The sequence below is a fragment of the Passer montanus genome, unplaced genomic scaffold (genome assembly GCF_014805655.1).
Source record: "Passer montanus isolate IOZ18808 unplaced genomic scaffold, ASM1480565v1 scaffold15, whole genome shotgun sequence".
Taxonomy (NCBI): Eukaryota; Metazoa; Chordata; class Aves; order Passeriformes; family Passeridae; genus Passer; species Passer montanus.
This window is the reverse complement of record NW_024362051.1, coordinates 4580325-4593782: the sequence shown is the minus strand read 5'-3', so window position 1 is coordinate 4593782 and position 13458 is coordinate 4580325. Positions and strand designations below refer to the sequence as shown.

The 13458-nt window shown below is 42.1% G+C and overlaps 1 protein-coding gene across 7 annotated transcripts in view; it reads right to left on the bottom strand.

Annotated features, from left to right (window-relative positions):
* The window catches only part of ACSL6 (acyl-CoA synthetase long chain family member 6), a 58069-nt gene that overhangs the window by 5516 nt on the left and 39095 nt on the right, over positions 1-13458 (bottom strand). For 5 of the 7 annotated variants that reach the window (XM_039701361.1, XM_039701364.1, XM_039701362.1 and 2 more), the window contains 10 exons: positions 11181-11393; positions 8550-8684; positions 7323-7457; positions 5495-5590; positions 4629-4701; positions 4137-4225; positions 3462-3578; positions 3043-3186; positions 2220-2321; positions 1134-1205 (listed from right to left, as the gene is read on the bottom strand). In XM_039701361.1, coding sequence (XP_039557295.1) covers positions 1134-1205; positions 2220-2321; positions 3043-3186; positions 3462-3578; positions 4137-4225; positions 4629-4701; positions 5495-5590; positions 7323-7457; positions 8550-8684; positions 11181-11393 — 1176 coding nt within the window. The remainder of the gene's footprint in view (positions 1-1133; positions 1206-2219; positions 2322-3042; positions 3187-3461; positions 3579-4136; positions 4226-4628; positions 4702-5494; positions 5591-7322; positions 7458-8549; positions 8685-11180; positions 11394-13458) is intronic. The other 2 variants (XM_039701367.1, XM_039701368.1) reach the window with 2 other exon arrangements.

Below are 13458 nucleotides of genomic sequence, written 5' to 3'. Positions count from 1 at the left end.
CAGACAAGGATGGAGATAATAAAGAGTGTCCCCATAAACAGGGGATCCCATCCCATACAAACATTAGCCACAGTATCTGGCTCAAAAGTTGGTTTTAAGATTACACATTGCAACAAAGATGAAGTTTTGAAGCCCATTAATTTTGAAAATGGTATCATTTTTTATCCTATTCTATTATTATTTTATTTCAATTTTTAGAAAAGAGACAAGGCTTTCCTCACTACTTTATACTTTATTAATTATAGTCTGCTGGTGGAATCAATTACTTGAGGATATTTCATACTGTGAAGACTATGGCAGAGGCAAACAAGACTAATTGGCACAGACAATTATGTGCATTAAAAATTATGCTTTATGCTGAATTATTTTTAAATAAATTTATTTTTGCTGCCATTTTATTTGCAAAGGTAACTGAGAAATTAAGAATAATAGGGTTATGTTTAATGATGCTTCTGCTCCACTGCAATATGGTGAATTACTCATTAGAATTATCACCCAGAAACAGTCTAAACAAAAGCAAAAAAAGCCCTCGCTAATTATAGTAATGATTAAGATGTTAGTTTTTTTCAAGAGAAATAAACATTTGACATTTTAAAATGGGGTGGATAATTTTTCTGTGTTTTTAGTGTTACATAGACCATGGTTGATTTCAGATCTCCCCTTCTGAAGTGTTTGTAGTTCTATTGCAGAAATATTTACACGAGCAGGAAAGAACTAGTGCCCAGACTAAAGACAAAGCAACGAGCAGCATTTCAAGGTCAGGTATAAGAGTGGTAATTAGTGACCCAATTTCTAACAGAGCTTTCAGTGGCAGAAAAGTCAGACTCCTACAGATGTTTATCTTGACCTCTGGTTTTCTGGAGATTATCCATGCCCCCAATTTAGATTTTGACCTCTGCACCCAAAACTTTCACTAAATTTAATTCAAATTTCAAACATGGGTGGGAAGCAGAATCACAGCAAATGCATTTTTCCAAAGGAATAAATGCAGCTTGCCAGCAATAAAGCTCTTTCCAAAAACATCATGTACAGCTGCGACAAAGATTTGTAGTAACATGACAAATGCTGACAAATCTCTCTTCTATACAGACAAATGGCCTGTCTGACCACACTGGATATGTGTTTCATTTTACCTGCTCAAAGGAGTGAAGCCCACTCTCCTTTCCTAACCGTACCATGTCCTCCATTATCGCTTGCTGCAGTTCCTGCATTAAAACACAGAAATTCCTCATGAGCTACCAGAGTCAACCTTATATGCAATTAATGCTCACTGTTCACAAAAAAAAGTGTTTCTGAGCAAAGTTCAAGTGCCTTACTAATAGTTAATATTTAATTAGCAAAATTCTATTGTAATGTATAAACATTACACTTAAGTGTGGTGATGTTAAGTGTCTCCTCCTTGGTTCTATTATAACCAATTATTGGTTCTAACCAATATATATTCTAACCTTATAAAGTAAGGTTTTACTTTCAAACCAGCAATGTGATATTGCTGTTGAATTTACAGTCCTTCAGCCATCTGCCAGACTTCAGTGCAGAATCACTGCCCACAGACACTAGTGGAATGATTCAGTGGCATCAGTATTTACTGATGTGATCCAATGCAGCTCCTCTGTATTAGAGAGCATGTGTTTAAGACTGGGGTCCTTTTTATAGAATCACAGAATGTCCTGAGCTGGAAGGGACGCACAAGGACCATGGAATCCAACTCCCAGCCCTGCACAGAACAGCCCCAAGAGTCATACCATGTGCCTGAGAGTGTTATCCAAAAGCTCCCTTGAGCTCTGTCAGAATTAATGGTGTGACCAGTCCCCTTGGAAACCCATTCCAGTGCTCAGCCACCCTCTCTGGGAAAAACCTTTTCCTCATATCCAACCTAAACCTCCTCTGACAGAACTTTAGGCCCTTCCCTCTGGTCCTGTTGCTGGTCACCACAAAGAAGACCGTAAGTTTTATTTACATGTCTTATTTAAGAAATCTCAGCAAACACAACCTCTCCTGCTGTACTGTTATTCTCTGCAAGAGAGACTCTTGGGCCCCCACAGCAGAGCTGGCAGACATTGGTACCACCAGTCAAGACACATCACTGGATCCAGGTCAACCATGCTGAATGTTCAGTGAGGAAATAATTCTTGTCACTGAAATTGTCATTCCTAGACACAGTATTGTGCAAATACGATGCTACAGCAAAAAACCCAGTCTGTACTGAAGATACAAACCTTATTTTTACAGAGTTCTGCATATGTTCCTTCAAACCCTCTTTTCTTTGCCCAACCTGGCATAACTTCGGAATCAGGCACCACAATTCCCACCAGGAAGGCCTGTAGGTAAAGGAGAAGGAGAGTTGCAGGTGAAAACTGAACACATTTCAGGCTCTACACTGAAGTGAACACACAAGTCAGCTGAATTTCTGCATGTTTACCACTTCTTGTCTAATTACATCAGTAATTTGCTAACATATTGTGATGAAGTGCATTCTGATGTCTGTGCCTTTTTCTCAGATAAAAGTTGTCTGTGACTGCATTTACCAGCAGTTTTAATGCCCTCAGCTGGGTTTGTGCTCCTCCTGGACATTCATAACTCACATTGCCCTCCAAATCCCAGGCAAACTCTGATGCCAAGGGAAGGCTCATGCTTGTGAGCCTTGAATGCAGAGGATGAATTGCCATGGCTTCAAAACCTGTAGGTTTATTATACACATGCACATTAACAGAACAAGATTGGTCAGAATGGGCAGGCAGTGTCGGGGGCAGCAGTGGCTTTGCCTTTTCCTGGCTTACCACAGGCATGGTGGCAAAGGACAGCATTGGAGACCCAAAGAGTGACACCAAAGCCAACTTAAAAGCTTGATCTTTGGTCGCAGCACTCTCTAAGCTGCTCAGGGTCCCCCAGCAGCTCAGCTCCTGCCTGGCTGTCAGCCAGCTCCAAAGCAGGAGGCAGACAATGTGGCATAATCCACTCATATTTTCCCTACGTTCATGCCCTGCTCTGTCTTCTAAGTACTGAGAGGAAAGTAAGATTTTCTGAAAGTTTGGTTTGTACCTGCAGGCTGTCTCCATGGACATAGATCTGAGCAACAGGGTCACTGCGGATGTAGATATTCTCTATCTTCTCCGGTGCAATATATTCTCCCTGAGCAAGTTTAAATATATGCTTTTTCCGATCAATAATTTTAAGGGTCCCATTCTGTTAGAAGAAAGAAATGAGAATTCCCAGAGAAGTTATTTAACCACAGAAACTCAGCAAGAAGTCTGTCTTTAACAGAGCTTTCAACTGCCTGTTGTGCTTTCAAATAAATTGAGCCAAATAAATAAGCCAAATAAATTATTTGGCTTATTCTGCCAAATATAAACTCAATCCTTTGTAAAGATAGATCTGCTTGGAGACCTAAGCTCAGTCCATGAAAATTTACTTGGGATACTATAACTGCTACAAGAACCCTGAGTGTGTCCAGTACGCACAGGTAACCATTTTCCAATGTCTCCTGTGTGAAGCCAGCCCTCCTGGTCCAGTGCCTCAGCTGTTCTCTCTTCATCTTTCAAGTAACCTTTAAACACATTGGGTCCTTTCACACAGATCTGCAAAACAACCAGGGGTGTTGATGAATTATTTTCTTATTCTGCTATAAATACAAGTTAAGTAGTAACTCACTAAATTTGAAATATTTTAATGACTGTGCTCCATTAAACTAAAATAGATTGAGTTATTAAACTATCTATGGATTTTTTTCAAGCTAATGGAAATATGAGGTAGGGTTTGCAAAACTGATTTAAGTTGATTTACATTCCATTTGCAGTTAAAAATAACAAAGTTATTTCAATAAGCTTAATTTTTGTGTAGTATAGAAATCACAGCAATGTAGAGATCACAGCAATGTAGAAATCATAGCAATTCAGCTCTTTTTAGCTGAACTAATTAATTCAGTCTTAGCAGTTCAAGGAATCAGGCTGAAGTACTGCCACAGCTCCTTTTTCATTAATTCTTTGCTGCTCTATTGTTAAACTTCCATTTTCCTTACTTGATTGCACGATGTAACACATCAGCAACCATGCACACTACAAAGGTAAAATGCCTCTACAAACTACTTCATACAGTGTTAACTAGTGAGAATTTGATATAAAAATGTGATTTGCTACCTCTCCTTCTCCTTTGGAAGCAAAATAATTCAGTTCTTCCACATCCTTCAATCTGATTAAGTTACAGGGCAAAGGGGCTCCTACATGACCTGGAAATCAAAGTTATCAAGTCACTTGTCATCTCTCCTATAAACAATAATCAGCATTTTATCATTAGTTACTTGCATAGTTGTAGATACACTGGATGTTCTTGCAGGAGCTGTGTCTGTGCGCAGAAATAATTTTCTTAATTAAGGTTTTGCACTATTAAAACTAAATATCGACACCTCCTTTTTGGATATAAAACCTGTTCTGAAATAGCATAGAGTGGTTTGGGTTGGAAGGGACGTTAAAACTTATCTAATTCCAACCCCCTGCCATGGGCAGGAGCACCTTCCACTAGATCACGTTTATCCAAGTCCCATCCAACCTGGCCTTGATGTTACAATCCATAATTTTCTAAAGGAATGTGCATTTCTTTTATTTCTTCAGATGGTGGAAGAAAATAATTACCTGATGTCCAGTCACCTGGAGTTGTAAACGTGCATCCAGCTGTGCATTCTGTTTGGCCATAGCCTTCATAAACCTGACAAAAAGACAGGTATCTTTAAAAGATCCTGAAAGATTTTGCTATTACAAACTGAAATCCCAAGCATTGCCCTCTGTTGCACAGTCCTGTGAGCTGAGCTTGCAGCTGCAGTGTGTGGGTGCCCATTTGCCATGGGACGTCCCTGGCTTCTACTGTGTACAAAATTCCATTTACATAACTAGGAAAGACCATGGCTCTATGTCATTGAAAATGGGGAGACGATGAGTTGAGCACTTAGCCTGTGATTCAGGACCTATGCTACACTATGAAAGGAACTTATTAGTGGGGAAAAAAGTATTTTTGTGGGACTTTTTTTTTCCTGACTAATTTTAGGCTCTCAAATGAGACCTTTCAGTTGCCCTGGACTTACTCTCACAGAGAAATTATGCAGTGGACATCTCAAGTGGGTTAGGCTGACATCTGATTGGCTCTCTCCATTTATATATAGAATAAAACTCATGTAACGAAGTTCCCAGCACTTGCACACATTTAATTGCACATACTTATTTGGGTGGGTGGGATGAGCCTGTGGGGTTTTTCTGGGCAAGTGAAAACATCTCTTGGCTGTTCCTGCCATCCCAGGGCTGTTCCCACCCCACTGAGCTCTGGGTGTACCAGGACTTTGTGGCTGCCCCAAGCCCTGCTGCTCAGTCAGGGACAGGGATACCAGCCCTGCTGGTACAGCTGTCCTAAATGCAGTTCTGAGGATCTAACCCATCTCCTTTCTTAAATACCACATGTTCTCTTGCTAGCAGTGGGCGAAGATCCCTGAACAGCCACACAAACCCACCTGGCATCCGAGGGCGGCGCGGAGGAAGCCCAGGACAGTCGGGGACGCGGGAGCAGCGCCTGTCACTATCATGCGGACACACCCCCCAAGACTTGCCTGTTTGGCAGCAGGAGGAAACAAAAGAAACCATCAGAAGCTACTGCAGATGGCAAAACCACGAGCTTGCACAAAATGCTCTCTCTAGGACAGGATTTCCTGCCCATGGCATGGGGTCAGAATTAGATGAACTTCAAGGAGTCTTCAAACCCAGCAATTTTGTGGTTCTGTGAAATGGCAGTGTGTGGAAATATGAACTAGCTCTGAAGCTTTCCTGAGGGATAAAACCCCATTCAGTGTACAGACACAGGAGTGCTCATGTCCCTGGCAGGACAAGCTGCTTAGCCTGGGCTCCTGCAACTGCTGTGCCTGGGCAGGCTGCAGACCTGGTTCTGGGAACTGCTGGAAAACAGACTCTTTCCCGTCCAGTCTTCTTTGCTTATTTACCCCTCACCGGTTTTAATGAATTGCCTCCCAAGCCCTCCAAAATAATGTTGTCCCTTTTTTAAGGCAGATGACCTTCAAATATTTCTGGAGGGTATTACATCAATTCCTGTGTCCTATTTCACTCCTTTCTCCTCCCCCTTCATTTCCTTTTCTTTATTCTGGAAGTAAAAAAGAAAACCCAGCACAAAAGAAAACAACTGCTGACTGAGTCTGTCCGTCTCGCCAGCCCTTGCATCAATATGCAGCCTGGCTCACTCCTGGCTGGGTGAGCTCTGCTATCTTTGCACACTGAGGACAACTAATCCACAGACCACAAGTACAGTCAGTTTCTTTAGTTAAAAATAAAGTGGCATGTCTCCAAATAAGTCATCCGATTAAAAAAATGAAGTAATTAGAGCCTCCTGGAGTAGTACAGAGCCCAGAAAAACTGGTTTAAAGCCAATTTAATCTTTTTTTACTGAGATGTGTGGGAAGCAGAAGGGCATTCTGATTTCTTTCATCATGGTTGCTAAACCATGATTCATGTGTACCTTTTTCTTTACAATCTTATTCTTTTCCTAGGAAGAAACATGGGTTTGAATATACCCAATTGCAACCCAACCTTAAATCCAATCCTATTTGTTGAGATTTTGCAGAAAACTTTGGAGCAGCATCACTTTGATCAGTGACCTCCTTTTCATGACCACCTTTCTGAATTTCATCCCTAGATACCTTTCCTCCCCTGCAGGAGTACTGTTTCTGTGTGAGAGCTGCAAAAAATTTTTGTCACTATTCCATAAACTAGTGATTTCTTGATGCTGCTGAAGAGCAATGTGGCAAATGTCATCTTAGCCTGCCTTGTATATCTGCATTTCCTTCTGGAAAATTATCCCTGGGAGCACTGAAATTTTGATATTATGCATGGTGTTGAAAAAAAAAAATATGGCAAAACTTCACAGAGCAACAAACTGCGCTCAGCTCCCTTTTTCCATTCCATCTCCAGTCTGTTGTTCCCTAGTGAGTAGTGATTGCCCAGTTCACCATCAGGCAAATGGACTACACTGTCTTTAAGGAACCATAGAATCATAGAATTATTAAGGCTGGAAAAGACCTCTAGGATCATCAAGTTCTGCCATCAACCCAGCACACCAGCACCATCTTCACCACTAAACCATGTTCTCAAATGCCACATCCACCCCCTTTTTTAACACTTCCATCACTTCCCTGGGCAGTCTGTTCCAATGTTTGACAACCCTATCCATAAAGAAATTTTTCCTACTGTCTGAAACTCCCTTGTCAGAAAACCAGTCACTGCTAGAAGAAACAAAAGTTCTTTGACTGCAGACTCACTTCTTGAATCACTTACCTGTATTTTATTAAAGAAAAGTTTATCCCACAAACTGTCATTTCTAATGATGCCGTTTCGAACTTCGGCCTTTTTCCGTCTCGCCGCAAATTCCAGGATCCAGCGCTTGAGGGATGTGTCAGCCTGGCTGAAGATCTGCAGGAGCACGGGATGGCAAATGAGGTGTCACAGAGGAGAGGGAGCACATCAACACCTCTTCTCCCCATGGCACCCACACAGCCAGAGGGTACAGTTACATTGCTGCACAGGTAAACAAGGCTACACTGGGGTTTGTTAGTGGGGAAAAGGGGATGATGTGTTTCACTCTTATTGCAAACATGGTTCCTTTGGAGGGAAAAGACAGGATGATGGTGCAGGCTTTGACTAGATTGACAGGGCTGCTCTTAATGTGTCATTTCTGTGATAGGGTTCTGTGAAGTTCATGCAACCTGAGCAACAGGGAATGAGCAACACAAACATGTGTCAGCGGTGGCTGATGTGGTGATGGGGGCTGCATTTACCTGAGCTTAATCAGGCACCAGCACAAACTCCACCTCAACAAATGAGAAACCCTCGGTGCCTGTCCTCTTAATAAAGCACAGAAGCCCTGACCTTTGGGAAAAATTACATCAGTAGCTTGTGCTTAAGCTTGTCTTTAGCAGGTAAGTCTTCTGAGGAATAAATATTCCAAGCTAGTCAAACAGATTTAACGTGATGACCAGACGTGCCTGTCTTAAATACCCTGCAATACCTTTACCTTAGCTTTAAAGATTTCTAAATCCAAAAGCCACTATCACATTTACACTGCCTAAATCCTCAAATGCTTTTTGAAATGTCTGATTTCCAGTTGTTGTTGCCACCAGAAAAAGAGATTTGAGTTTCAAATCTGGTTGAAGGGCACAAAAAGTCCTTGTGCAGCCAGGTTTGACTGATGTTTCTGTGATGAAAAAAATCCTGTATCTCTAGAAACATCACTGGTAATCTCAGTGAGAACAGGGTAGGAGGCTAATATAGAGACATTTCATATTCATATGTGATAGCTGTGTCTGGAGTCTGTGTAAGTCATAATGCAGACTTACACACTGAAGGAGCTGTATCCATTACACAGGGTGAGAATGTGTCTGCACCAGGGCAGAAACCGTGTCATCTGCTTGAGAAATCCCCATGACTAACAGAATTCTTCCACATGAGTAGTAAAGGGACATAAACTCCATTGCTCCAAAAGAGTAAAATCAAAATCCAGCTCACCTTGTCATACATTCTGTTCAGCAGGCGTGGCACCACAGGGAAGATGGTTGGCCGCAGTGCCTTCATGTCATCAGACAGGAGGCGAATGTCGCCTTGGAAGAAGCCAATTCGCCCTCCGTGGCAGTACACCACAGACTGGTGGGGAGAAAGAGGAACACATGTAACCCCTTGGCTTTCAATTCCCAAAGCAAAGCATTTCTCCCAAGCACATAAGCTCCTTTTCTGAATTTCTACTCTGCAATATGGCAAAAATGGGACTTGGAAATACAATAAAGTAACAATAAATTTTGCGCCGAATAGAAATATCCAAATAGTTCTGGGTGTTTTTCAGTACAAGCAATTCAGCATCTGCCAAATTTACCACTTGTTCTGGAAGAACAAGGAATCAAAATTTTCAGAAGGGATTTCCCTTGGTCCCCTGCATATGGGGATGGAGAAGTCCCAGTTAGGGTCAGAGTCTGGATCAGAACTTTCCTAAAGACCAGCCCACCCATAGCAGCTCACAGCACAAGGATCTATCATCAATACAGAAATGCAAAGTAAGAAATATCATAAAACATGGAGCAGCCAATTTTTAGATGTTAATACTTTAGTTTTGTTTAAATACAACAATATAAACTACGTTAGCAATTCAGTGCCTGTTCCTGTATCCCAGAAATAGAAGCCCACTTCATGAAAGGTGCTTGACTTGTATGGAAACTACAAATCCAGAAGCCTTGTACTTGAAAACAAAGCAGGATGTTTTCCTCATCACCAGAATGGAGCTCAATATGTGAGATGGGGCAGAGGGGCTGCTGGCCATGAGCCAGCTGGTAGCTGGTTACTGGTAACCAGTAACCCTGCCAAGGAGCCATCACAGACTGGGTCAGTCTGGCATTTTATCACTGAAGAACATTTGGAGACCAGCACTTCTCCCATGGCCATCACAGACTGGGTCAGTCTGGCATTTTATCACTGAAGAACATTTGGACTTCTCCAATGGTTTTACAGCGCAGGGAGGAGAACGTGTCCTCAGCAAGTGCCTGTGATGCCAGAGCTGAGCCCAGCCTTCCTGAGTAGACTGAAAACTTCAGCTCCCTTTTGTGGGCTTGTCTTCCCCAAATAACTAAATAAGTTGAAAATTCCTTAAGAGACATCCATGTCTTTTGTGCCGCTCCTAAAAATCTGCAGTTCTAACCAAATTGCTCTCACTGCTCTGTCAGGCAGTTAGAGACTGTCTCCATCAGCTGAAACCACAGGAATTTTACACATGTGATGCGGGTTTAATGAAAATCACACTGCTGAATCTGTGCTTTACACTGCACACGAATTTAAAAAAAAAGTAACCAGTGTGCTCATTGGGAATTTAAAATAACAACTAGAAATATTTAGCTCTTTAAAGAATGTATCTGTATGATTTTCATTGTAAATTCCAGGCATAAATATTGTTGGCTAAAACTAGGGATGCTGATGCAGTGCTTGCTGTTCAAAATGCTTTTGAAAATTACTTTTTAGCCCTTTTGAAAACATCTTTCTATGAAGTTGTTTCAGATGGGAGGATAAACCTGACCATCCTTTGGAGGCTGTCCCTTTCAGTACAGCAACATCCTGTGAAATTAAAGCATTTTCAATGTTTCTAGTTTCTTTCTGCCCACCCATCAGATGAAGTTTGAATAATTATATTCTTGTTTGCCTGAACAGTGCTGGCACACTGACCAACTTGCCTTGCAGGTGGAGAAAGGCTGGGCTGTAATTCTCTAAATCTTTCATGGGCTTTTACTTCTAATTTGTGAGAGTTTTAACAGGGAAAAATATATTATTTCTGGCACTGATGTTACTAAGAAGTGGGAGGTTTATACTCAGATGCTTGTGTGACTCAGACAGTGTGCTTTCAGCCTGAAACAGGCCTCCCTGAGAAAGTACAGAGCTGCAACTGGCTCCAGATCCAATCTTCACAGACTGGATCAGTTTTAAGTTTGCAGCTTCTCAGGCCAGGAGATGTGATGTGGCTGTCTCACCTGGCTTGCCTAACTCACAAGTTGCAGCACAAGTCATCACCTTTCTTTTCTTTCCCAAAGAGACATGGAGTCAGTCTGTAGGCTGGCAAGAGCTTGGATCTGCCATAATTCCCTGGGAACACAGGCTCCGGTGAATGGCCACCACATGCTGCCCTGCCAGGGGGATCATGTGTCTCACCCTCATCTCAGTTTCCTCTTTTTCAGTGTCTGCCAGGTCGGGAGGTTTTTTTGCAGATCACGTTATTTATGCAATAAAATCATTTTAGCTGATGTAGAAAATGGCATTAAATTATCTTGACTCACATGACACCTCATCCTAGTGCTTTGAAAAGCTGTCCCACAAGTTGCTCATGTGGCAGTAATGAGCCATGAGTTTGGCTCATTGCTGAAGAGCTGTTTTTCAATCCCTGAGCCAGGTGTAAGGTAGAGAACTTGGGAAACTCTCCTGGCCTCGCTCTGGACTCACAGCCATGTCACAGACCATGGCTCTGGTGTTATGCACATGGCACTTCTGGAGTACAAGCCTTTTTAGTGCTACAAAATATCGCTGGTTATTTAGTATTTTATTCATTTTATTTTATTTTTTGTTGCTGGTGTGGAAAAAAGATTATTTCCACTGACACCATGACCTTACCTGTACCATTCTCTCAAACATGTGTGCTAAAGGCAAATAGGAAATGTGTACATCCTCACAAGTAGGAGACCACTGACTCTGGAAGAAAACACAAGGAGCCCCACGAGGCCTCGTCAGTTCAGGCAGGTTTCTTACCTGTATAACTCTTTCAAACATGTGAGCCAGAGGCAGGAAGGAGATGAGCACATCGTCCTGTCTCGGAAAGATCACTTTCTGCAGGTGAAGGGCATGGGAGACAGAAAGGAAAGAAACACTGACAGGAAGACAACAAGAAAGTCATAAAATAATAAAAAGAAAAATGGCACCAGAGGAGCAAAAGGGTAAAGATTGTCAAGAGAGGAGGGAGCGGCGGACACAGGGAAGCGTTAAAGCCACAGCATCATGGAGCTCAGTTAGCAGGAGGAGTAAAGAGCACGGAGATGTACACACAGGGCAATGGAGAGGGCTCTCCTTGGCAGAAGGCAGGTTGTACCCACGCAGCTCTCGCTGGGAATGGAGGCTCACCCTGATGGAGAATCCCATTTTTATTCACTGCTTTCTACCAGGAGGCGCCGAGACCCTGACCTGTGCTCTCAGCTGTGTGCAGGCAGCAGGATCCTGGTGCAAACCTGCAGGAGCCCCAGGATCCCAGTGCTAACCGGCAGGAGCCCCCTGGACAACAGCAGGGCTCTGCAGGAGCAGCACTTTCCCACATTGCATACAGCCCATTCAGGAATCACAGGGTTACTAGAATCAAAAGTAGCCATTTTTTTCCTTTTCCTTGGGTTAATCATTGGTTTGAATCAATGTGTTGTAAAACTAATGATTTAATCTTAGGCTTCAAAAACTAATTATTTCTGTTAGTGTTTCTCATCATTTTAAGTGATTAAAATATGATTTTAAGGGCATTATGTCTGTCCCACAGACAGGGGAAAAAAGGGAAGAAAAGTGGCCAAAATCTTGATTTTGCAAAGTTTTTAACTCTCTCTTGAAGGCTGGACTAAACAAAGGACCCAAGAGCCTTACCTAACCTATTCCCCAAAAGAAAATAACCTTTCTACCTGCATTTCCTGCGGTACAGCTAGCTGTAACATTATGGATTAGAAAAACCAAAAGGTTGACGACCCAATAATTTGCATCAAGGCCAGTAGTTAATGGAAAATGGGTATAAAAATCTATCAGCTCATGGTATTAACAGTTTATACCCACTTGCACCTCCACTGCTCAGAAGGAATCAATAGTCCATGACCTGGGACACAGGAGTTCATCCCTCGGGGGATATTTTATTGAAGTTAAATCTGCACTGGTCAGATTTGGGTATGGCCTCCCAACCATCACTACCAAAGCCAAACATCATTGGCCACGTGGGTGTTCTCAGCATCCCATTTCATATTATTGTGTCTGTCAGTCTGAATGAAGCCATTAGGGCCTTCAGATCTATTTATACATTATTTCAATTTGGCTTCATTTCTGCAAGCATAGTAATGCAAAACCTTTAATATCAGCCAGGTTTGGGGTTTTTATTACTGCCGTAAGAGCCCAGACAACATAATCTGGTTTTAAATCAGACCAAAATTATGCCATTGAATAGCATTTCAAGTTGGCACAGTTGTCCAGTTAAATGTAAAAATGCAAACAGTTTCTTGGTATTTGAGAACAACCTTATAATAAAGCTCTGGACTCACTTAAAAATATGTTCGGTTTGTAAAAATCACTGAACTAAGCAAAACTGCCACAAGAACTTGTAAACAACAAACCCACAGAACTTCTCACTTTATTTCTTTAATTTATACTACTTCCAAGTGTTTCATGCTTTACTCTATTTCATTACTGTAGTCAGACATTACCCAAATCTTGTGGATCAGCTACAGGCATTTCCCCATTGCCAGCAATGCTCTGGTGACTGGAGGTAACAAATTTACAATCACACCAGACTTGGGTCTCAGTCTGATACCTTTGAGATTAATTAGGGTCCCACTCCATCAGCAAACACTAAATCCCTTTTTATGGACCAGATCTGGAAGATGCCAAGTTCCCTCAGCTCTAAATTAGTGCTCTTCCAAAATAAATTCCTGCCCTTAGAAGCTCAGGCCTCTCCACACCTCAGCTTTCATTTGCCCCTCTTGCTGCCACTGAAGCTCCATGCAGAGGAGCCCTCCCTGGCATTTTGTCCTGCACACTGTGGAGGCACAGTCCTGCAAACATTGGAACACGTGAGTTCCGTGGGATTTCTTACATCACATGGCTGAGTTTCTTTACACCAGTGCTCCGGAAATCTCAGAAAATTCCAGGATTAAAG